Below are 26,191 nucleotides of genomic sequence, written 5' to 3' on the forward strand. Positions count from 1 at the left end.
GCACTAGTTTATTTTACAAAACAATATACTCTTGCTAATTGGAATAGTGAGAGTTGGTACCACTAGGTAACTAAAGTAGTACAAAATTAGAGGTCAGTAATGTCAAGTCAGTGAATGGGGAAAGAGAGTGAGAGTGGGGGAAATAGGGTAGGAAGAGGAGAGAAGAGCTGGTAGCCAGGAATGGTTAAGGCTTGAGATGAGTGGTGAGAGGGCAACTGCAGCCTGCAAAGAAGTTGGAGGACCTCCGCTCCTGTATCCTTCAGCGTAAAAGTAAGAACCCATAACTTGTGATAATGAAAATGTGAAGTTTTGCTAAACATCCTCCAGCTGACCCACCCCATTATAATGAACACAAAAGAATTTGAGGAAGGTAGGTAGATGGATGGATGGAAACAAAAATTAATAATGGTAACATTAACCACTGTGATATGCCGAGTTTATTGTGAAATTCCCCGTGCGCATGAAATCACGTGTTCCTAAAAAATTTTTTTTCTTCGTAAAATTATAAATTCCCTTCCCTGAACATTTCTATGTAAAAATAAATAACAAATTCCACTTTGGTAGTGAGGATGTGGACAAGGTGCACTGTGACGTCATCAGGGGCTGGTTGCCTGTGCGTGACACCCCCAGACACAGTCGCACGAGCCATTCAAGCACCGGGTGTTGCCACAAATATATTTTCAATTATTTGTTCTATATATTTCCAATGTGGTTTTATTTGTTTTTTTATGATATATGATGCATATTTGTGTCCTTTACAATATGTATACAGTTGAACGTTCATAATGTTCCATGGAACTGTGATACATGTGTCAGTAATGTGTCCGCAATCAATGTTTATTGTCGCAATATTACTTGTTAAAAATTCACTAAAATAACAATATGTACAATTTCACACACTATTTACACAGTAACACGCTGTATTACACACTCGGTACTTCGGAGGTGAGTAATAATCAATGAAGTAGTCCATAGTCCATGGTACACAGCACATCTTCGCTCTCGTTGCACCAGGTACATATAGATTTTCGCTTCCTGTTTCTTCCTTGTGTGCACTTGCAAATAACGCACTCACGTACATTCTTGGCTTTAGTACCTGTAGGTGGTATGTAGCCAAACTTGTAAAGCATAAGGCAGTCTTGAAAAGATTATAGGAAAAGATCAATTTGTAAGGCAGTCGTGAAAAGATCGCTTTGTAAGGTCCCACGCAGGAAGAGAAGAAGCCTCAATGCCAGAAGCCAGCTTCGAAGAGTGTCCGTCAGTCAAGAAGAGATTCAGCTATTCTTGAAAATATCTATGGAAAACACCACCATGGAAGCCGCTAACACTGTTCATCTATGCTACTTGTATCAGATGCATCATCACTGAATGCAGAAAACAATTCATCTATGTATCATCTATATAAATTGGAGATAGCATAGGTGGGCAAGGGTGGCGCTCAGAGCTACAACTGGATACACTCGCTGTATCGTCCTCATAGGTGCTGTATCACTTGCATCCGACCTTTGTGTTAGGTCCTTATTGCGCCTAGCTTCACCAATAATATGACCCTTATGTTCTTCAAACAATAAGGTTTGAATTTCACCGACAGAGCATGATCTTTCAACACCGCATCGGATAGGTGTTTGGGAGCCAGAGGCACATGCGCCACCCATGGTTGCTCGCTCAGTACTAACCCAGCCAGGAGCCCTAGGGCATTCTGGGAATGTTTACAAAGATGTTTAGCATTCAGCTTAAGATCTATCATATACCTGAAGGAGGATTATTAAGGTCACCACAATAGCCTACTGAACAACCAAAAAGTAGAGTTAAGTCTTGAACAGTATCCAAAATTTGAGTAAACTCCCAGTACAGTATACACTGGGAGTTTGTCCCTCTTGATTTAATCCTTGTTAGTACTGTACCTGGAGAGTTTGCAAGGTGATGTGTATGTGTACTGAGATGAGTAGTCATTTGCATAAGTTAAGAGATTTATGATGATGATTCACTCTTGTGACTGCATTAATATTTTTCTGATAAAATTATTACATCATAATCTATAATATATATTTGATATCCTGTATTATAAGACAGAATAATACAAAAAAAAGAATACCATAGTTATTTGACAATTACATTACTAAACAAAAAAAAATACAGTAATTTAATTTACCTTCAATGTTCCTACAATCCAATGCACTCTTGTAAAACAGTTTTCACTCTCAATCATCACCTAATGGACTATATTATTTGTGTTGAAACACACCATGTACTAACAGAGCGTTAATACAGTGTGAGAACATAAGAAACTGCAGAAGGCCAATGGACCCATATGAGAACTCATAGTTACATCCACCCAAATTCAATCATATGTCTAAACTACACTTGAAACAATCAAGTGATCTCATACTTATTATTTTACCTGATAATTTGTTCCATAAATCAATAATGTGTGTTTCCAAACTGTTAGTTACACAGGTTTTTCCTGAATCTAAAGTTATCTGTACTGTATTAGTACTATATGGCAGCCATTCATTCAACTTGAAGTGAACCAGGCAGTGAAGAGTGGCCTCAGAGCACATCACCCTGGCTTGGTGTGCTGTATAACCATATTGCAAATTAAGCTCAGTTTAAACTGTGAACTTTAAATAATACTCATTGTGCCTATGTATTTATGGAAACTTAATTTGTCTCTTTTTATACCAAAATGTGTAAATTAGGAGTTATTACAAACTAGATACGTGTAAATTAATGACTCACGTCTATTCAATATTCTAAAATTTACAAATTTTAATATAAATTATCATATACATCTTACCTGTCAACATAATTGACATGAGCAACCAATGTAAAGCCCTCAGTAAGTTCCCTCAGGTATTTGACAGCTGAAGGGTGCCACCCTTCAAGTGGAGGTTTCACTCCAGTTAACCCGCACTGCAAAGCCTGAAATCAATTTAAACAATATTTTACGAGAAAATTAAAAATTTTAATACGACCAATGCAATGTCAGTTTTGTGAATGGAGTCTGCTGGATCTGCAGTTGAAGGAATTTAGTGATGTGTGAGTGTGATGAGGATACTGTTACTGATCCTTACTTGTCAGGAACTCCAAATGCCAGAGCCATTATTTCCAGACAACAGTGTTCTGGATCACACACACACAGAACTCACAATAGCGTGATGTATCAAATGAACAAAAGCTAGTTCAACACGTCGTAGCTCAGTCGATTAAGGCAGCGTCTGGGATGCTCTCGGACGTAGGTTCGAATCCTCGTCACGGCCCTTGTGGATTTGTTTTGTTCTGGATCGACTCACAGCAGCTGAAGGCCATTGCATCGGAAAGGAATGTAAGCAGACTCTTGAAGTGAGTATGGGCTAACCCAACTGAGCACAGGAGCATCATACAATATGTTTATGTATAGAGGCAACAATTTAATACAGTACTACACAAATTAAACTTCAATATATGGGAAAAACAGGGTTTGATTTCAGAGACATCCAAAAGTCCACACTTTTCAGGAGTTTCTGATCAATTTGATGTAGCAGTCACAAGTGACGTGAAGGACCTCGTATAGTCCTAAAATGACAAACCTATAGATTTGTCATTTTACCCTTTACTTCTCCAAGGACATATAATTTATTCTGAGACATAATATTCACAATATGCATAATTGTGAATAATTTAATTATTCAATTAATTATTCATTGAATAATTGATTATTCATTGAATAATTTGAAATTCTTGGTTGCAACTGTGCTCATAATTTGGGTTCATTTATTGTTGTTCCACATAAGGACAGAGTTGATTATCCTCACTTTAATAAGACAATCAAAATCCTCAGATTAGGCAAAATTGTAATTAATTTTGTCAATAAAGATGTTGATAATAATAAGGGCACATTTCCTTTCCCCTGATGTCTGTGTTCACCAAGCAGTAAATAGAAACCCAGGATTTAGGCAAATGTTGTAGGTTGCAACCTGGGAAAGATCAGTAGTTGGCTTAGGACCACAACAAGCCTAAATACAGGCCTCCTGTCCCTAGCAATGCGAAACTATTACATTATATTTCTACGCATTTCAAAACAGCAGGAGTTGGTTGGTACAAAAGTAGAGGTCATTTGAATGTTGTTTATAAGCTAAGAGCTTCCCTTTCCTCTGCTCATCTGAATCATACCTTGAGGTTACCTTGAGGTTACCTTGAGGTGCTTCCGGGGCTTAGTGTCCCCGCGGCCCGGTCGTCGACTAGGCCTCCTGGTTGCTGGACTGATCAACCAGGCTGTTAGACGCGGCTGCTCGCAGCCTGACGTATGAGTCACAGCCTGGTTGATCATTACCCTACTTGTTTTCCCCAAAGCACGCTCAATCGTTTTGTAGCCCGGTTCCCAATCATCGCAGGTTGAATAGGATCAAATATTGAAAGATTAGTGCACAGCCATCCCTGCCTGCCCAGGACTTAAAACTCAGATCAGTCTTGTTTATGAGACGCGCAGGTGAGTGCCATCCACTACACTACTGACAGCTCTTTCACTACACTAATTTCACTGTGTTTTACAATACATTGTCATAATGACTTATTTACACTAAAAAATTATTTAAAATTTAAGCTTAACATTTCTTGTTCTTGGAACATACTGTATATTTCCTAGGAGATTCTTAAATAAAACCTACACTACAAAAGCCAGAGTGGTATGGTATCTTGTGTTAAGCATCCCTACATAAAATTGATGTTTGCTTGGGCTGTATATCACAGGTATTAATGATGCTAACTTTACATCAACCCTTTTTCACTCAACACTGTACATGGGTTTAATTAATATAAATATTTAAATCTTACTTGTGGAGGAGTATGCGTAAACTGTGCAGCGAGGGGACGCAGCTGATCATCTGACACCCATTCCATGTAACCGAAGTCAATAAAGAAGACCTATTATAAAAATAAAATAATGTAGTCAATATTTAGATAAAAATAATGAGTTGAGAATATTTAAACATCCCTCTCTCAGCAGGTCCTTGGTTCTTTCCCAGGGTCAGGGTCCACCCAGGACACAGGCCAGGGTTAGGGTCCATCCAGAACACAAGCCAGGGTCTGGAGGTCCATCCAGAACACAAGGCAGGATCAGGGGGTCCACCCAGGACACAAGCTGGGTCAGGGTCCACCCAGAATACTGACCACATGCCAGTCCGGGTCAACCTTAAGCCCACTGTGGCAAGTAACTTGAATGGCTTTATCACACAGTAAAAAGAGTAGGGAGATAGTGGAATGCTGCTTGATAAGACACTAAAGAGCAGATATATAACTGTCCAACACCACCTCCATACAATAATTGGCAAAATAAAGATAGCTAATTAATACACTGCAAACTATCAATAAACTAGCCAACGTGGCTAATGCCAGTTGGATACACTGCAGGGTCTAGGGTGTTGGGTAACCTCAAGCAAGAGACACCCAAGCATGCTTGGGAAAGCCTGGGCCAAAAGGATGAGAGTGGGAGGAAGAGAGAGCCTGCTCAGAAAGAGGCATTGCAATGTGGGTACTGTATTCTCAATGCTTTACTTTACAGCAGACACCCCCATGTTTGTTCCTTAAGGGAAAATAAAGAGCAAAAAGGGTCTTACATAAACAGGGAACAAAGGTAAAATCGTATGCAGAAACAGGGCAAAGTCACCAAGTACAAAAAGAAGAGATTAAGACCCACAAAAGAATGCAGAACCAAACCTCTGATAATGGACCCAGGAAGACACACACACAAACCATAGCCTCCAGACACTACCAGGGACACTACCTCTCAATAGCACCACCAGGAAAGTTTCCAAGCTCAAGAGGAATCAGATCATGCTGAATGCTGCTAAACAACCTCCAGGGAGGTATCTCTGGTGATCTTCAAGTCAACTATGGAAGAAATCCTTAAACCAAGCTGAATCTGAAATGGAAGTACACAGGCATGCAAATGACCGAGAAGTAAAACGTAAAGTGAACACTGAGCAAACAAACCTCCTACTATGAGGAAGAGTAAAAATGTGTCTACTAGGCTGAACTAGCATCTGCATAACTAGCATCAAGAGCTGGGCGAGTGTCAATCACTCCTGCTGACTTTCCTAACCATTAAATGTGGCCTGATTACCACTTGGTGGCAGTTGCATAATGGGTTGTTGGTTGATAATTTGCAGAGTTAATTGTCTTTCTTCAGGCTGCCAATTATTGCTTGGAGGTGGTGTTAAAAGTTTTTGTTTGTTTTCCATGTTATAGCGAGTAGTATCTATCGAATGGTGTGAATGAGCTCTGTTTTGCAGTTTCCCTTCCCTATACTGCATGACAAGACCATTTGAGAAGTTACCCATCATAGGAAATGTGCCATAGTTCAAGGTCGACAGAGCCTGGCATATATTGTTGGGTGGATTCTAACTATTGCTTGGGGAGTAATTTTTCCTTCAATCTCCTTCAATTGTTATGGCAGTATGACAATATAATCATGATATTGCATAACAAGCTCTCTTGACTTGACTCACACACCTGTACTTGGCTAACACACTCTTCTTCTTTTACATCTAAGATTTGAACTCTTGAACACTCTAGCTTTCCATCCTTTAATTCACACAGAGCCTTAAGCTCTCCAGGTGCAGGTAAACACTTATTGACCTGACGAGATGCTGTGTAATACTTTTCCATTGCAGTCAGTAACAACTCCAGCGTCCTAGCTGTTTCATCTTCAAAATCTGCAAAATAAAAACCCACTAAAATTTTTCAAGTCAAATTATCTAAGCAACTCGGCAATTGTTAACTAGAATATATATTTGGCAGCCACTCAAGTTATGTATTCCCGATCCCCCAAAACCAGACACACACATCTTACAATACAATATTCTTACAATTACAAAGTTTCCTCCCCCCATTCCCCCAACTCTGTGGATACTGTATACTGTACTGCACAAAAACGCACAAGAATAAAAACAGAGAGGGAGTGAATTTGACTGACTGGGAGGTGTTTAAAGGGAGTTGATGGATGCAATTTATTATGTGGGTAAAGCAGTGGCCAAAAAATTCTGGTATATGAAGCAGGAAAGGGAACAAAATCAAAGCAATAGTTCCAAGCTGAACTAAACCTTCCAGGAATAGTCGACACTGCTTATCTGAAAGCATGGAGTTGAAAGTGAGCCCAGCCTAGAAGTGTGTTCCAGTAACCATGGGGGAGCAAGCCCCTTTATGCCTCCACCTTCTACCCACTCATACCTGTGTACTAATTACCCTTGTAGTGCCTTACAGCCCTGTAGTGCACTGCAGCCTGTAGTGCATTACAGCCTGTAATACATTACAGCCTGTAGTACATTATAGCCTGAAATGCATTATAGCATATAAACCAAACCATTGCAGGTTTGGCAATTTAGTACAGTATAACTATATAAGCTATCCTTGCCGAGTATACAAAAGGGGTTAATTATCTAACTGTACAGTACTGACATGATGCAAGATCAGGCCAGGCTACTAAGTACAGTACATCTCTCAAAATCATCAACAGGTAATCATTCTTTGTTTCCATCAATTTGTTTTTCAGAATATGTATTTCCATGCTCTCTACAAAAATGAGACAATCATAAATCAACATAGCCCTTTCATATAGTAACATTTGTAAAAATCATTATGACAATGAAAGTATCTAAATACTTTCATTTACTTACCAGTTTGTTGCTGAAGACAATTGCTTCCAAATGGAAGATAAACATGGAACTTGCTTGGAGATATAATTGATGTTACTACAACTGCAAGTATGGCATTCTCAAGTGCTAATGGATGAGGCTCCAAACATTCTTGAAGTACTATCTCCTTTTCAACAGTTACACCTGAATGTGCATAAAAAAAAGGCTAGAATAGTGTACAATTAGAACAATAACTAACTACACTGAATTTAAATTTAGCACATGCATCCCTTCTCCACCCTCCAAAAACAAACATATGCATACTGTGTATATGACAATGTCTGACCACAAAGGAAAAGGAGACAGACAAACACAGCACGCTATGCCTAGAACTGTAGATGGCACACACCTTTCCTTGCTCTTGAATGCTCCCATCTGCAAGCCTCACGCCGCGGACACCTGCGTCCATTGCGAAAGTACTTGCAAAGCCGCGTCTCATCTGTGTTCTTCATTCCATAAAGCACGGTCTCTGCACATTCATCACTATGGTGTACTGTGTTTTTGTGGTCCAGATATGCACTTGACATCGGGTCCCATCCTTCCTGAGAGTAGATATATTTATTCACAAAGATGCCACACTTAACAAATTTAGATATTGTGTAGTACTTAAAATACCCATATTGTACTGAAGTTTAAATATTTAAAAAGCTTCTTTATATGTTCTTAAGTTACAAAACTGTGATGGTAAGTAAAGAAAATGAAGAAATTTTCTTAGCTTGAATGGCTACAGTATACAACACAAAAACAATAACAGTAATCAGTTACACACACACACAGTGTAATAGTGAAAATTTTGGAAAAAATAATAAAACCTAAATGGGTTGAACACCTGGAGAGAAATTATATAAAATCAGACAGACAGTATGATTTTCGATCTGCTAGATCCTGTGTATCGATTTTACAGGAAAGAGATGGTTGGGTTGACTTCATCTATCTGGACCTAAAAAAGGCTTTTGACAGAGTTCCACATAAGAGGTTGTTCTGGAAACTGGAAAATATTGAAGGGGTGACAGGTAAGCTCCTAACATGGATGAAAAATTTTCTGACTGATAGAAAAATGAGGGCAGTAATCAGAGGCAATGTATCGGACTGGAGAAATGTCACAAGTGGAGTACCACAGGGTTCAGTTCTTGCACCATTGATGTTTATTGTCTACATAAATGATCTACAGTTGGTATACAAAATTATATGAACATGTTTGCTGATGATGCTAAGATAACAGGAAGGATAAGAAACTTAGATGATTGTCATGCCCTTCAAGAAGACCTTGACAAAATAAGTATATGGAGCACCACTTGGCAAATGAAATTTAATGTTAATAAATGCCATGTTATGAATGTGGAACAGGAGAACATAGACCCCCACACAACCTATAAATTATGTGAGAAATCTTTAAAGAATTCTGATGAAGAAAGATCTAGGGGTGGTTCTAGATAGAAAACTATCACCTGAGGACCACATAAAGAACGTTGTGCGAGGAGCCTATGCCATGCTTTCTAACTTCAGAATTGCTTTTAAATACATGGATGGCAAAATACTAAAGAAATTGCTCATGACTTTTGTTAGGCCAAAGCTAGAATATGCAGCGGTAGTGTGGTGCCCATATCTTAAGAAGTACATCAACAAACTGGAAAAGGTGCAAAGGCATGCTACTAAGTGGCTCCCAGAACTGAAGGGCAAGAGCTATGAGGAGAGGTTAGAGGCATTAAATATGCCAAAACTAGAAAACAGAAGAAAGAGGTGATATAATCACTACATACAAAATAGTAACAGGAATTGATAAAATCGACAGGGAAGATTTCCCGAGACCTGGAACTTCAAGAACAAGAGGTCGTACATTTAAACTAACTAAAAGATGCCGAAGAAATATAAGAAAATTCACTTTTGCAAACAGAGTGGTAGACGGTTGGAACAAGTTAGGTGAGAAGGTGGTGGAGGCCAAAACCATCAGTAGTTTCAAAGCGTTATATGACAAAAAGTGCTGGGTAGACGGGACACCACTAGCGTAGCTCTCATCCTGTAACTACACTTAGGTAATTACACTTAGGTAATTACACTTAGGTAATTACACTTAGGTAATTACACACACACACACACACACGAGAAGAGAGGCAGAAAGACAATACAAAAATGACATCGCAAGCAAGGCAAAGACCATACCTAAATTGCTGCACTGCCACATCAGGAGAAAAACAACAGTAAAGGAACAGGTAATGAAATTAAGGATAGAGGCAGACAGATTCACTACAAACGACAAGGAAGTGTGTGAGGAACTGAATAAGAAATTCCAGGTCTTCACCTTAGAGCAAGGAGAAATTCCAGAGATAGAGGGGGAATAGTTAACCAGGAACCACTAGACGATTTTGAGATTACCAGTGAGAGTAAGAAAGTGTTTACTAGAGTTGGATGTAACAAAGGCTACAGGCCCAGATGGAATCTGCCCTTGGATACTGAAGGAAGGAGCAGAAGCACTGTGCCTGCCACTCGCCATAATGTATAACAAATCACTGGTAACGGGAATTGCCAAAAATTTGGAACACTGCTAATGTAGTCCTGATATACAAGAAGGGTATAGACAGGAAGTACTGAACTACAGGCCAGAGCAGAATGACACCCTGCCCTGACTCTCATGATTCTGTTCCAATAGGGCCAAAACAGGTCTTGCCTTAGGCGCCCTTCCCCAGGGCGCCTGACAGCTGGATGGATAGCACTTCGGATTCGTAGTCCTGAGGTTCCAGGTTCGATCCCCGGTGGAGGCAGAGACAAATGGGCAAAATGTTTCTTTCAACCTGATGCTCCTGTTACCTAGCAGTAGATAGGTACCTGGGAGTTAAGACAGCTGCTACAGGCTGCTCCTGGGGGTGTGTAACAAAAAGGAGGCCTGGTCGAGGACCGGGCCACAGGGACGTTAAGCCCCGAAACCAAGATAACCTCAAGAGTAGCATATAGGTGGAATAACTCACAAAGTTACTATGGCTCTATTGCACTTCAATAATTCTACCTATAAACAGCATAATACTGGGGTGATCTAGAATGTGGGTTCAATTCCACAGCCTGCTCCAAAGATTTTCTCATAGATACATCATGCTATTGTGATTTCATTGTGCAAGTATAATACTTTTAAATTTGTAAACAACAAAGACTTACTGGTAACTTTTCCTCAGCATCTCCTATGTCCTCCAAACCTAAAAGAAAATGAAAACAAGAGCAATGAGAAATATTAAACACTACTGTTTGAACGCCACCTCATAATCACCATCTTGGTAGTTCCCCCTACCCTTACTAAATGGACTTGTAATTGCACAATATGCCATGCTCTCAGTGACGCAATCAAAAAGAGAGATGATTATCTTTTCAAATGGTTTTGTCCATTCTATAAGTGGATAGGGAGTCGAGTGGAGAGCATACTTAAAATAACTTAACTCATTGTACCTTCTTGTATACAAGTTACTTATAAAGTTAATATTATTACACATTATAGTTGTTTATAGTGATGCCCAGGGTAGTTAGATAAGGTGTTTTGGTTCTATTGACAACTATTTGAATTTACAGTGCCCTGAAGTAGCTTTGAGGAGGCTGTGCTCATGTAGCCTTAGAAGTGTATGGCTGAAACATTTAGAGATACAGTATTATTTTTTCAAATAGAGGAAATAAATGATGCACTGCTTGAGAAAAGTTTTACCCAATTAGCTTTGTTTGAGTTTATGGGAAAATTGTTTGAATTAATAACCACAAAAGTCATTTGTGCATATCTTAAAAAACAGATTAATAAAGAATTTGCAACAATGTTACTAAACACTGCTCGTATTTAATAAATTTACTCTTATTCTTTATCCATCATTTTGAAGCAGTTGATAGTGAAACAGAATCAACATTATGTATCTTGCTTGACTTTAGCAAAGCCTTTGATGTTGTGTCTCATGATAATTAAAAATCCTCCTAACTCCAATGTATGGTACCTATTCCTGCTCTTATGAAGGAAAAGGAGCCAGGCAAAGCACTATATAACAAGACGTGGAAAGGATGAATATTTAAGTAAAAAAATATAAACTTTTTTAAAGTGATGCATATATATGCCACTAGCTCTACTGATCACAAACACTCACAATCACTGCAGAAACTTAATTTCTTCAGAAACTTGACTAGTTCCATCATACAAGCTTTATCGCTACACATATACAGTATGTGTCTGAAAGACACATACTATATGTGTATACTGTATACACATGTATACAGTATACACGTGATTGTGTATACTGTATACACAATCGACTTGAGAATGGTCCAGGACGGACTGAAACGTCTTCGTCCCTTCAATTTCTAGTGTGTGGTTTGGTCAACATGTGTCTGAAAACTGTCATGCGGAGTTTAAGTTACTACTTGCTAATAATTCCAAAGGTTCTTGTAACGTTAACTTGCTTAATGTAAACTGATACCATATACTATTTTATACATACAAAACTTACGGATGAATCCAAAATGACATTTACCTTTGTGCTTTTGTCGATCTTCACTATGATCAGATTCTTGTGGGGTAGAATTGGATACAGCAAACCCTTGAGCTACAAGCTCTTCATTCACCACTACACCTTCTGAATCCCTGAGTATGATGCTGTATGTGCCACTCCTGAAAAAAAAAAATTAATAGTAGCAAGCTAATAATTTTAAACTGCTGAAGCCTCTTAAAAAGTTAATAAAGCCTTTCCATTAGATTTGACTGTAAAGCTGCCGCCCAGTTGGGTGGGTGTGCAGCAAGACTAGTAACTGTGTGACCCACTATAGATGTAAAGTGCTTTGTATAGTGACTGTTGTGAGCCTCTTGTTGAATCACTTGTGATACAAAAGATTATTGATGTGTGTATGTATATATATGTATATGTATGTATATGAGTACATGTATATATATAACATTAATAATTGTGTAACTAGCATCAAAAGATTGTTATTTGCTTAGCTAAGCAAACTAGAGGGTTCAGTTCCTGAACTGATTATGTGCCTCTGTAATCCTTTACACCACCGCCCATGGGGATGGGTATGGGGTACATAATAAAGAAAAATTGAAATATTTGTCAGTTTCTCAAAATGGCACCGACAGAAAAATACACTGTAGTTTGAATCACCATCTTAGACTACAGAATCACGGGTAAAGAGTGGCAGACATAAAAATTTGTTGCAGGATTCATTGCAAATTCATTGCCTGTGCAAACTTGATAAGGTCTGAAGGTAATAAGCCAATAATAGTACGAGGAGTGAGGACAGAGTAATACTAACATCAAGTAATGATATGCCACCCCCTTGAAGAGTATATATTAGTCAAAGCCTCATTTGGAGAAGGTATCAGTCAGTTCAGCCAGGAGACAGTTACGTGTCTGAGGTCTTAGAATCGACAAACTGGTGAATGCCAGAGGCGTGGCAGGATGCAATATCAGGTGGGAGGAGACCTTTGGACAACTGTCAACACAATTGTGATAGATCCAGAGGAGGAGAGCACTTCAGGCTTGCAAGTAGCCACCTACAGACAAGGTACTGTGGTTAGCTTTTGGAATCAGTGAAGCAAGCCTGGCAACTCTATTCTATCTATTAACATGGAATAACTGGTAACTACTGACTGTTTACGTGAGGTTGTGAGATCTAATAAAATTATACCCCCATAAGAACAAATGAGCCCACTAAACATATCCCAGCTAATGGTGCACAACACCAGTCTTGAACTTGGAAAATGGTTCATAAAATTCACCAGCTTATATGAAGCAAATTTACCTTAAGCAATGTACATGACTGAAAACTTGCCCGATGCTCGCTCTGAGTGGAAAACCAAGCATTTGAGCAGAGATTTTCATGCTACACCAACAAAAACACATTTTGTTAAACACCATCTGCTGAAAAACTGCTGAAGTCCAGCAGTCCAGCCATGAACGTTAGGCCCCACACTCATGCCATGCCAAGATTTCTTTTGTCATCCACGTGGACACGTCTCCCTTGGTAACTAAATCCTAGGCCAGTACCCCTGATAAGGAAGAACCGAAAAGGAGCCAACCCTTAGGGGAATCCCTGCTATCCTCAGAGAAGAACACTCTCGTACCTGATAGTTTTGTTTAAGCAGCTTACTAGGGAAGACATCCCTGAAATCATAGCTGACATCAGGTCAAAAACTGAAGCGTACACAGTGCATAATGAAGACTGAAGCCCAACGCTTAACCATGAAGCAAGCATAAAAGATACTAATAAAAATATATACAGTTTCTGGAGACACTATGTGAGATAAACTGGCTACCAGACAAGTATACAAGATAATAATAATAATAATAATTAAAAAAAGTCAATCAAGGGGCAATGAAAGTGTGCTTTACCGCGTCTATTCTTGATGAGCCTTAAGACATCAAGTTCTCACAAACCCAAGTAATTTGTTTATACATTCAGTTATTCCAAGAAATGACTGCCATTTTTCCTTTAAATGAGTAAGCAATCAGTTCAAGGGGAAATGCGAGTAGCTTTATTAGCAAATTGAATGTCAATCAATCATACCAAGATCCTGTAGTAACCACACCTGAATTGAAGAAGCCGGTCTGTAATGAAAATCAGATGGAAAATTGGGAGTAGTATAAGGAATTTCACTATTAAAAACAACTTTCCACGACTGTATGCGTCCAGTAATAACAGTACGTGTGCATTGTGCCTGTAGCAATATGATTTGTGATTTATAATTTCAAAAGGGAAGTACAAATGTGACCCAAAAATATTAGTTTGACAAGTAGCAATTTCTAGTTTGTGCAGTCTACATTAACTTTTACTCTTTATTTGTGTTTACGAAACAAAATGTGGTAATTTACTTCAACTCACATATGGTATTGTTGAAAGTTTGCAAACAAGACAGACCAAGTCCCTCCACACAAGTCCAAGAACTTCTTGATACTGTCACTAGGCCAACCACTCCCTATCATTTTTTGGGCAGGAGGAAATACCTGCAAAATATCTAATAGTTTTAGTCATTTTTTCATAAGAGCAATGAAAAGACTGTAAAAGATTATTCAAAATTGAAAGGATTGCATATTATAAAAATAGTATACAGTCAACTGCACAGTTCCCAGACACACCCCTCCCCTCCCCTTCCCCTACAGGACTGTGAACACCCCAAAAACATGTCCTGCCTATATAAAAAAAAAACTGTTCCTTTCCCACAAACTGAATCAACAAAGCATTAAGTGTAATGACATGTCTCTTCTGGGTGACACCTCAGTAGCTCCCCTAGTTTAATGCTCTGGCACTTTAGGGCTCACTCTCAATATGTTTCTGTAACAATCTTTGCCATCTTCTAATGAATACATTTTTGACATCTTTTATAACAACTAGATTTTACCTAAATTTATTGCAATTGCACTGTGGATACTGCTGGTGCACATCAGGTGGACCAATGACCGCATTCGTTGAGATCTTTCAAGAAAGGGGAGAAGAAGGGGAGAGAGGGGAGAAGGGGAAGAGATGGCAATAGAGTGAGTGAGGGAGAGAGAGAGAGAGGGTAGAAGTGGGGGAAGAACATGCAAGAGAGGGAGAGAAAGAGTGAGGGAGGAAGAGAATGCGAGAGTGTGAATGTAAGGCACAAGTACTGCTGCTACTGCTTATATAACACTACCTAACCCCACTTAAACAACAAGGTATAATAAAGAACTCTTACCATGCCACCACCCTGATTTTATATGTATTTTATTATCCAGATTCAGGCAACAAGGAGCGAGATAAGGGAAAATAAGTCTTAATAGCACCACTGGTTGTGTGTATGCATGGTATAGGAAACAATAAGTGTACGGAGCACCACTTGGCAAATGGAATTTAATGTGAATAAATGCCATGTTATGGAATGTGGAATAGGAGAACATAGACCCTACACAACCTATAAATTATGTGAAAAATCTTTAAAGAATTCTGATAAAGAAAGAGATCTAGAGGTGGTTCTAGATAGAAAACTATCACCTGAGGACTACATAAAGAACATCGTGCAAGGAGCCTATGCTACACTTTCTAATTTCAGAATTGGTTTTAAATACATGGTTGGTGGAATACTAAAGAAATTGTTCACGACTTTTGTTAGACCAAAGCTGGAATATGAAGCGGTTGTATGGTGCCCATATCTTAAGCAGCATATCAACAAACTAGAAAAGGTACAAAGGCATGCAACTAAATGGCTCCCAGAACTGAAGGACAAGAGCTATGAGGAGAGGTTAGAGGCATTAAATATGCAAAAACTAGAAGATGGAAGAAGAGGTAAAATGATAACTACATACAACATAGTAACGGGAATTGATAAAATTGATAGGGAAGAATTCCTGAGACCTGGAACTTCAAGGTCATAGATTTACACTAACTAAACAAAGCTGCCAAAGAAATATAAGAAAATTCACTTTTGCAAACAGAGGGGTAGACGGTTGAAACAAATTAGATGAGAAGGTGGAGGAGTCCAAAACTGTCAGTAGTTTCAAAGCGTTATATGACAGAGTGCTGGGAAGACGGGACACTGCGAGCGAAGCTCACATCCTGTAACTACACTTAGGTAACTACTAGGGACAAAGATGTGTGGCCCTTACAGCTTAAATAATTCTCAACTACTTCCTGACTTATGAATCACAGCCTGGTTGATGAGATATCCTTTGAATAAGTTTATCAAGTTCTCACTTTTAACAGTGAGAGGTTGGCCAGTTATGCCCCTTTGTGTTGGAGTGTGTTGAAAAGTCTTGGGCCTTTGATGTTGATAAGAATTCATCATCATTGTTGGTAAGAATTCAACCTCATGATTCACCGCAACAAAAGATGTATGTAAGGTATCAACAATTTAGCTGTCTGCGCACCATACAAATGGTGGTAAACTCACTTTAGAAACTCCAGACGAGTGGATCTACAAAGAAGGTCAGGTATTGGGCTGTTCTACTGAAAGAGGTGGAGCTATGCAAAAATGTCCAGGGCCAAACACTGCACCAGAACAGCCACAAAGCAAGGTTAAGCTGGCCACCAAGTAGCTTGATGACTCGGGATGTTCAGAAAATGATTGCTCTAACATCGGCAACGGGACTAGCTAATGGCCAGGGTGGAAGGCTGGAAGTCCCAGGGGCACCACCTGTTGGTAACAATTTGCATTAGGGGGATTTGAGCTAATTTTGAGAAAATCAATGTTTTGAATGAATCCTCTGCGGAGTCATTTGGCTTTTTTAGTACTTTGTTTTCTGTGAACCTTGCTTTGTATTGCCTGTTATGGAATTTGCTTGACTTTCTGGATGCTTTCTTGGTGTTGGTGATTATAACAATCCCCAGCTCCCTGTGCCTCTGTGGTAAGTCAGGTTCTGGCTCTGATCTCCAGTAAGCTAAGCAGAACTTTTGTGACTGATGTGACCTTTTAGTATGGAGCCACCTCAGTGAGATAGTTTCAGTAGCCACCAAGAGGCTCCTCCAGAAACAGTGGCTGAGTACTGTACATTGACTTAAATTTGTAATATGTACACCTATATAACACATTCCTTTACTGCTATTCTGAGAATGTCATCCAGAAATAAGTTCAAATTCCAACAAGAAAAATCAATCTGTAATTTGCTAATAATCACAGGCCATGTACACAATAACTTCATCACATAGTTACCAATAAAAACAAAAACAAAATTTTGTTATAAGTTCTTGGTTAACTTCATTACATCCAATTAGATGTACAGTATTGTAACAATATTTACATCATTCTTATAAAACTGGGCAATAACTAAAATCGGCGCGATAGTAAGCGCATTATCCTCAAAATACTGAATGAGGATAACTGACCTTTAAAAAGTTAAATCTTATGAATCCCTACCTAAGGTTACCCTAATTAAATGAAAACTATACTGCAACACAATGCAAGGATACAAAAAAAAAAATGACAACAATTATGAAAACATACTAAAATATATATTAAAGGTCACCTGTAACCTGTGGTCAGAGTAGTTGGCTAACAACTGAATGATCTCTGGTTCAATTCCTGCAAAGGACAAGATGTTTTGGCAAGTTTCCTTACACACATCTGTTTGCTTTGAATTGAAATTGAAATTGAAATAAGTTTATTGATGTAAAATACACACAAAAGGATGAGGTAGCTCAAGCTATTCTCACCCCGTTCAGTACATCATGTTAATACATACATAGATACACATCACAAACAATAAACATATTACCAAACATTCTGAGAGATAAACATATACATTTCCTCCTTCACAAGTAGTATGGTATCAGATGTACACACAAATACTTTTATGACCTAGGTTTGCTTAGCAGTAAATAGGTAGAGTAATTGAAAGTTAGGTAGCTGGTATGGGTCACATCTTGGAAAAGGTCAATTGTTGGTCTAGGAATGTTCCTGACCCCCAATAATAGAAAAGACAATATCTTAAATTTGTAGAGGAAAATATGTTACTTATGACTAACAAAAGAATCTATATTCCTACCTGGGCAAGGCAGCATGGTATAGCCAAGGAAGGCAGGAGTGTAAAATCTTCATGCAAGAATCTGATGTCTTTAATGCTCAGTATTTCTTCATCTCCATAATCAATAAATAGAACCTTCACTTTTGGGCATTTCTTATGTGAATTCTGGTGAAAGATATAATTTGAGAATTAGGTCAATTTAGATACATAAATAAGAATATGAAAAAGAGAAAAGTAAAATAAATAACACTTGACACTTAACACTCAAAATATATTAAGAGCAAGAGAATGGTCTCTTTCTGGGCTGTACCTCGATAGTTCCAATTACCTTATGTCACCATTAATGTTCACATAGGACAACACAGTACGTGCTTGGTAATCTACTATCCACTAACCCAAAAATTTGAATAGTACTGTAATCCTCAAGCTTTCCATGTTTGAGTTATTTACCTGTTTTAGTCCTTTTAACCTGAAGAGTGTATGAGTTAAATTTTTTTGCCTTTTTTTGCCAGACGAGAAACTAGAAAAAATTTAGGTCAAGTGTTTACTCGAAGCCAACTCAGGTTACTGCTATTTTGCCATTTAACAACTGAACAATATGTGGCATCCTTTGCTCAAAACACAAATTACATTAAAACAATGCATTAATTATATTTCTTTATTTCATATCTAATATTAAGATAAATGTTAATTGTTAAAAACTGTATGTATAGGTACAGGGTACTTCCCTGTTAAAATAGGTGATTTATTTTCTGTATGGCAGCCTACCTAATGTGTGCTAAGCAGATCTGTCCAGGCCCAATTAATCTACCTAACCATGTGATCATTTCCTTTGTGCAATTCTGCAGTACCACATCATTGCTAAAAGAATTTCTTTCCTAACTTTCAGTTTTAATAGTAACTTTGATCATTTTTGGCATGTCTGGTAGCAGCAGCAATTGAGCTGGATATGTTAAAAGGAAGCAAGCTATGCTATCCATTAAAGATAAGTTACGTGTGACTGAACTTTGTGAAAATGGTCAGTCTGCTGCGAGTGTCGCCAAGGATTTTGAAATAGCCGCAAGTACCATCACTGATAGTAGTAGGCATCCTTTAGTCTCGGGAGACTATGGAGTTGCGCTCTGGTTGCTCTCCAGGGCGCAAAGCCTGGGTACGTCAATATGGAGGAGAAGCTGTTACCCATGCAGCAGGTCCCCCCTCTCCACGTGGGTGAAATTATCCAAGGGAAAGGCAAATGCCAATACACATGGTTCCAGCACTGTCGCAGGAGCTGCCAGAGCAAGGTCGGAGTCGACAACGAACTGCCTTAGGGCTTCCAACTTATGATTTTTCCTCGAGGTTGACTCCTGAAGCCTTTCCCAAAAGAGGGCTATGGCCGCAAGGCAGAGGAGGTTTAGAATCAGGGTTTTCCTTCCCCCTAAATGAGCTGCCTTCCCAGGCTAACGAGTCCCATCTACCCGGAAAATTGGCAGCATCACTGATATAGGGAAATTTAAAGATAAATACATCAGATACATGGCTACTAGTGAGAGTGAGGGAGCAAGGACTAGTTGAGTTGGCAATAGAAAAACCATTGAAGCCTTCACAGAATGCCTAATTGGACGAGGCAGTGTAACTTTCTTGCACAGCACCACACAATGGTTATGACAATTTACAGAAAAAGAAATAAGGAATGCAGCAGGTAAGTTTGCAACCAGCCCTGGACTATCAGTTTTCATGGCAAGTGATGGTGTGATTACCAGATTGAAAGTGAGGCACAACATTGTGAAGAGGAAAATTATCTGAAAAATTGAGCGGATATGTCATATCATATCCAGGCCTCTTGGATATGATTATCTTGAGATTATCTTCTTGAGATGATAGGGGCAGTGTTGAGCCATTCTAGTAAATTAAGAATACACATTTTTTTCTAACACTCTATATCAATATCAAATCAGTAATGGTGATAAAAGGTCTGTATTGGAGAAATTTGCCTGAAAAAAAAACTCTAGCTCTGAGGAATGAATCTAGTGTGCCAGTGTGCGAAGTTAAGAAGAACAGTTTGTCAGCAATGGTGTGTGCCAATGCTGATAGCACACACACACAATCACATGTGCAACTGTTGGCAATTCCAAGAAACTAAGACCCTTAAAACATTGCTTGAACAATTGGCCTGTAAAATATTATAGCTCGACAAATGCTGGCATTTGCACAGGAGCTCTTTAATACCATCTCTCTCATCCAATCCATAGATCAAGCAGTTATATGTGCCACAAAAATGTTGTCCATCAAAAAGATGCTGAATGAAGTTTTTAGTTGTTTTACCTCAGGAGGAAGATAAGGGACTATTTGTAGATACCAGGGCCAAGATCCTTCAAAAAGTGAAGCCTCAGCAGATAGCCAAGGCCCTTCAACAAGGGTCTAGGCTGTGTGGAAAATGGTGTTTAGTCCTAGTGGGTAAGAGTACTGGTGACATAAGATGTGTAAAAAGCTACTGAGGAGTCAGCCCAAAAAAATAATCACACATTATCAACTCATGATGTATGCCTACTGCAGATACTTAATGTGCACAGTACACTGCCAGCTATCTTGTACATAGTTTCACATAACAAAGATCTATCTTATGACAACTCAAATGTGCTTAAAACAATTTCTTACCTTTTCCGGTGATGAGATGATATTGGCAAGAATACGAGCTCTATACCACATGCCATCCGACCATCGTGCTGCCCAGCAGGATTTTACTGGTAGTTCAATCACATGTAATATTTCATCATCATCCTTATACTTGTCATTCATTGTTTCACAAAACCTGAATAGGACAACGTTATTTGAATAAGAATTAGATGTGATTAAAACACGTCTGAAACATTTAAGCAAACAAACTCAACCCACTTTTCTTGCATAAATAAAAATCTACTTATAATTCTTTTGTTTTATGGTAATCAAGGATGATCCTGTCTCCTATTCCAGCATAATTATAATTATCAGTTCTCTGGGTTCCCTTTTCATGAGGTGAGGACACTCATTTCTGTAATGCTTATAGTACAAAATAGGAAAATAAAAAGTCTGGATTTGGGAGAGTGCACAGTAATGTTTTCATAAACAAACGTGGTGTACTGTATATAAACATACCAAAATTATGTATAGAAAATCATTTAAAATAGATTTGAGGTTTGAGTTTGGGGGCTTGAAAGAGGCTTAATTGCCAGTGTTTGGTGCTACAACACTGGATGACATTTGAATCATCCAGTGTTGTAGTATTTAGATGGCAGCATTTAACAGGTTCAAACACCTTTTCTGAAGGTCAGAAGACCTAGACAAACATTACATGTCTTAGAAACGCTTTTCTAAGCATAAGGATGAAGATTACATATCACAGCATAGGCCCTATTTCCTTCATGTTGTCAGTTTCGAATAGAGTAACCAAAGAGCTATACATTCCTATCATTCTTAACTAGGTACCCCGTGTGTGTGTGTGTATGTGTGAGAGTAAGTAATTACTAAAATGTAGCTAAAGGATGAAAGCTATGCTCATGGTACCCCATATTCTCTATATTTTATGTAATTTTAAGTTCTGGAGATTTTGAGAGTAGGGTCTAAGTATGTACCCCTCTGCACTACTCTATAAAAAAATCTATCCCCCAACCCAATCTAAGATAACCTAACAAAGATAAGAGGCAAAATTTTGTGTTTTATATACAGTATATGGTGTGCAGGGGGCCTGGTCGAGGACTCGGCCGCGAGTACACCAAGCCCAGGAATCATCGCAAGGTAACCGCAACCTGCACAAAGTTGTGTGATATTACTTTCATGCCGGTACAGGCTTTAGTACAGTACATACTTTTTAGTACATACTTTTTACAGTATTTGATTTTGATGGCTATGACATGTACTACCCTAATTTAACTTATTCCACAATTCTACCACTTGTTTGCAAAGGAGAATTACATGAAAATTTTTGGCACATTTCTTTTCTTCCTTTGAGTCCATGACCATTTGTTTTATTGTTGCAGATTTTAAACGATTTTTTCCTTACCACCTTTATCCCGGCAGTACCAATAGTACAGTCGATCCTGATAGTACAGTCGGGATTGTTCTCAACTCACAATTGAGAATTCCGGGTTCATATCCCAGGCAGGACAGAAATGGTTGGGCACATTTCCTATCACCTAATGCACCTGTTCAACTGGCAGTAAGTAGATACTCAGGAGTCAGTCAGCTTGTTGTGGGGTTGCATCCTGGGTGGGGTCAGTAATTCGATCTTGTGGGGAGACCTCTCATAGAACTTTTTTTTTTTTTTTTAGGCATGGAACCATTTAGCCTTTGCATCCTTTTATATTGTCTCTACAGGTACAGTATATGTTTAGTTGAGATGTGAGCACCGAAAAACAGCTGCATATTCTAATTTAGGTTTAAAATGTTACAATTTGTTTTAATAATTTTTAAACATTTCTGATAATTAAGATTGTGGAGTTCATTATATGTGGAGCAAGTTTAATGAAGCCTTGCCAATTGAGACTGGAGTACACATTTAATAAAGCTTTACCGATTTGTCGACACCATCGTGCAAAAACAAAGACCAGTACCAAACTGACTGCATTGAAAGTCATCCACCACTGGCTACACTGCCTAAATTTCCCCAGAGAACTTTACATCAAGCACACTAAAAGGATTCTCAAAATATCTAAATACAAAGCTGTGGAAACGTAAGAAAAGAGTCTCCAAAACCGTGAAGTATCTCTGCCGCTTGGGACACCATATAATCACCTATCCAATGATGCAGTTTCACTGTTGACAAGATGTAGGTAGAAGTGATTAGGTGTGTTAACATGGACCAGCATAACAGGTCGTGGTTGACCGTCCATAGATGGCTGGAGTAAAGGAAGTGTCACACGGGGCAGTGCACTTAACGGCACGACACTACTGCTGTCGCTGTCACACTCTGTAAAATTTAGAAGCTTCATAAATTGAAAGGTTCATATAACGCAAAAATGCACAATCGTTCAAGAACAAATGATTCGGGTGCAAAAACCGACATTTATACACATTCATCAATGCCTTCCAGCTGCTACTTAAGTGCCGAAAAGACAGCCAAGAAGTGATCTGCTAGTTGCTAGTTAACCCATCCAGACTTTACCCCACAACCATCACAAGGTATCAGCTTCTAGGGGGTAAAGCTAGCAGGTATTGGGTCACTTAATGTTTTGTTATTGGTGTTCAAATTAGATTTAAATATATATTACTGTATCTAAATAATACCTTAATGGAAACCCTGATGGAATGCATTACAAGACAAGTTTATAAGATTACACCCCTAGTCATGTTTCTAGAGAAAATACATACAGGTATTTAGATATTAATCAAAATACAGTGGGTCTTCAAGTATACATAATTTTGACAGCAAACTGTTCATCAATGATTGCTCTATCATATGCCATAATCAAAATGAGGAATGCATAACATGTAATTTTTATTATTTTTATATCGAGACTGGCCGAGTTCGAGCATGTTAACTATGGTTAACATGGCTGAGGTTATTACGTAATATGCACATCCATGAATAACTGTCCTATACAGCAGTTATAATCTTGATGTGGAATTGTTCATCAATGAATGCTCTATCATGTGCCATGGTCAAAATGATGAATGTACAGTACTGTATAATAAAATAAAAAAAATCTGTACTTTTATATTTAAAAAATGCTGAAGAAAGATGGGTTGTGTTAGATCTGTATTTACCTAAATATCTTTCAACATTAAGATATTTCACTAAACTACTGTACTCTCCTGATACGGTAAATCACAATCCTGTATATGGGGGTTAATGTGGATGCAGCATACAGCAGTGAGCAAGTCAAAGCATGGCTCATAACACACACCACTTCCATCTCTCTCGTCTCATCTTTTTGGATATACTCTGGTTCACCACTTGGTATATATTTCTCTTCACAATAAAGTACATAATAATATTCTACCCATCCTCCTTGTTTGGTTAGTACTTACAGTAACAATGAGGACCATAGGGAATGTGCAAGCTTTCTTGGAAGCCTCCCTCCCACCCTCACTGCTGCTCTCCCTCCCACCCTCACTGCTTCTCTCCCTCCCACCCCTCACAGCTGCTCTTCCACCCCCTCACTGCTTCCCTCCCTCCCACCCTCACTGCTGCTCCTCACTTGAATGCTGTCCTGAAGGGATACTGCGGCATGCTCAATTTTTTTTTCTTTAATGGGAGATGATTACTCAATGCCTCTAAGGGTGGATATCACCATAGATTCTGTGGAGCATAAAAATTATTATGGGCTTGAGCCAACCACTGCAGAACGATGGAAGTGTTGCGCAGAATCATGCCGAGGTAATGCGAGTCGTTTAAGTATTAAGTACTTTTGCATAAAACAGAGTTCACTGTTCTGTTGTTCATATGTATAAACAGCTTCACAACACAAAAACATATACTAGTATCATTAATATAATTATATTTCATTCACCTGGGTTCTCGGAGACTAACCGCTGACACGCGTGTGAGGCCGACGCTCTATCGGATGGGCTATCGAGCAGTCCTAATAAGGAAAGATTCCAAAGGCAACTTCTGCAGTGCTGCTACAAAGCTCAGAAGAATTAGTGATCCACACTCGCATCATATAAGATCCCAGGTGAATGAAATGTTTATTTCCATGGAAGTGTTGATGACAATTTATATGACGCGGGCGTGGATCACTAATTCTTCTGAGCTTCAGTAGTAGTCGGGGAAAGTCTTAAACTCCAGCATGGTAGCAGAAGATGCTTCTGGAATCTGGAATCTTCTGAAAAACTCGATAGCCCAGTTGAAAGAGCTTCGGCCTCACACAAGTGGGGTCCGTAGTTTGAGTCTCCGAGAGCCCAGGTGAATAAAATGATTATTTTCACGGAAGTGTGGACGATAATTTTATAATTACATTTATGGTATAGTATTTACATTGAGTATCCACACTATGGGAAATTCCAATTATATTATATACTCAAATTTACTAGAAAGGCATATTTTTTTATATACAAGCACAGTAGAAGCTTTTATACAATTGATTGCATACCTGAGATTATGTGATTGTAATTTTCATCAAGATCTTGTTTCTTAAGGCTCTTCTTTTCAATGTCTATGTTCTCTTGAGGATTAATTAAACTTATGGCATATAAAGAATGCCGTTCTGGAGTTGAACAAATGGCTGTGTCAACACTTGGAACAATGTTTGTGGTTTCCTCGTGGTTATAATTATAACTTTCATCCCCTATTGAAACTTCTGAACAGTTCCTAGAGTTAGCAAGATTGTCATCTCTGCTGCTCATGTCGGCGTTCAATTTAATTTCCGAGACGTTATAATCTTGAGAGAACAAACGAATTTTGTACCTGTAAAGAAAAATGTGTATTAACACAATACAGTATAAATATGATTATGAAAAAATTAACTACATTCAAAATAACCATTCCACCACTATATAACAAAATCAAGCATTGAGTATACAAGAAAAAAAAGCTTAACCTTGTACTTGTGTAGCTTCCCTCTGCTTCCTTCACCAGTATGGGTAGGACAATAACCATACCAGGCTTTAGGTGACTCACAACCCAATGAAAACAACCACCTTTTCAGTTGTGTTTTCATTTCTCTCTTACTCCTTCCAAAAGAAGGCTCATGCAAATCAGAGATCAACTGCCTGTGGTCAAAAGGAAAATCACAAAATACTCAACTCTTCCCAAAACTGTTTTTGAACTCGCTAATCACAAAACAATTTGAGAGATAAATTGACCTCCAGAGACGAGGATGGTGTAGTGATTAGGATTTGGTGGACCAGTGCAAAGTTGGCTGAGGATTAAGTGCTCAGGAGACTGAGCCTGGATAGTATTGTGGATATATAAATAATAAATTATCAACAGGCCCGATCAACATCAGAGGCCCGAGACTGTTCAACATGCTTCCACCGCACATTAGGGGCATAACTGGCCGACCCCTCACAGTGTTCAGGAGAGAACTTGATAAGCACCTCCAAAAGATACCTGATCAACCAGGCTGTGACTCATGTGAGGCTGTGAGCAGCCGTGTCCAACAACCTGGTCGAGGACCGGGCCACGGGGAC

General features: G+C 38.7%; 1 protein-coding gene across 1 annotated transcript in view; it reads right to left on the reverse strand.

The window, feature by feature from the left end:
* LOC123764502 (tudor domain-containing protein 1) overlaps positions 1–26,191 on the reverse strand; it is a 44,351-nt gene that overhangs the window by 1,112 nt on the left and 17,048 nt on the right. Inside the window, exons 10-21 of the mRNA XM_069327615.1 lie at positions 25,153–25,466; positions 22,853–23,027; positions 20,741–20,894; positions 18,125–18,268; positions 14,511–14,632; positions 12,161–12,297; positions 10,818–10,855; positions 8,020–8,212; positions 7,653–7,814; positions 6,490–6,692; positions 4,813–4,902; positions 2,798–2,922 (exon numbers count right to left, since the gene is read on the reverse strand). Of these exons, the coding sequence (XP_069183716.1) occupies positions 2,798–2,922; positions 4,813–4,902; positions 6,490–6,692; positions 7,653–7,814; positions 8,020–8,212; positions 10,818–10,855; positions 12,161–12,297; positions 14,511–14,632; positions 18,125–18,268; positions 20,741–20,894; positions 22,853–23,027; positions 25,153–25,466 (1,857 nt within the window). The remainder of the gene's footprint in view (positions 1–2,797; positions 2,923–4,812; positions 4,903–6,489; positions 6,693–7,652; positions 7,815–8,019; positions 8,213–10,817; positions 10,856–12,160; positions 12,298–14,510; positions 14,633–18,124; positions 18,269–20,740; positions 20,895–22,852; positions 23,028–25,152; positions 25,467–26,191) is intronic.

This window comes from Procambarus clarkii, chromosome 1, assembly GCF_040958095.1.
Source record: "Procambarus clarkii isolate CNS0578487 chromosome 1, FALCON_Pclarkii_2.0, whole genome shotgun sequence".
NCBI lineage: Eukaryota > Metazoa > Arthropoda > Malacostraca > Decapoda > Cambaridae > Procambarus > Procambarus clarkii.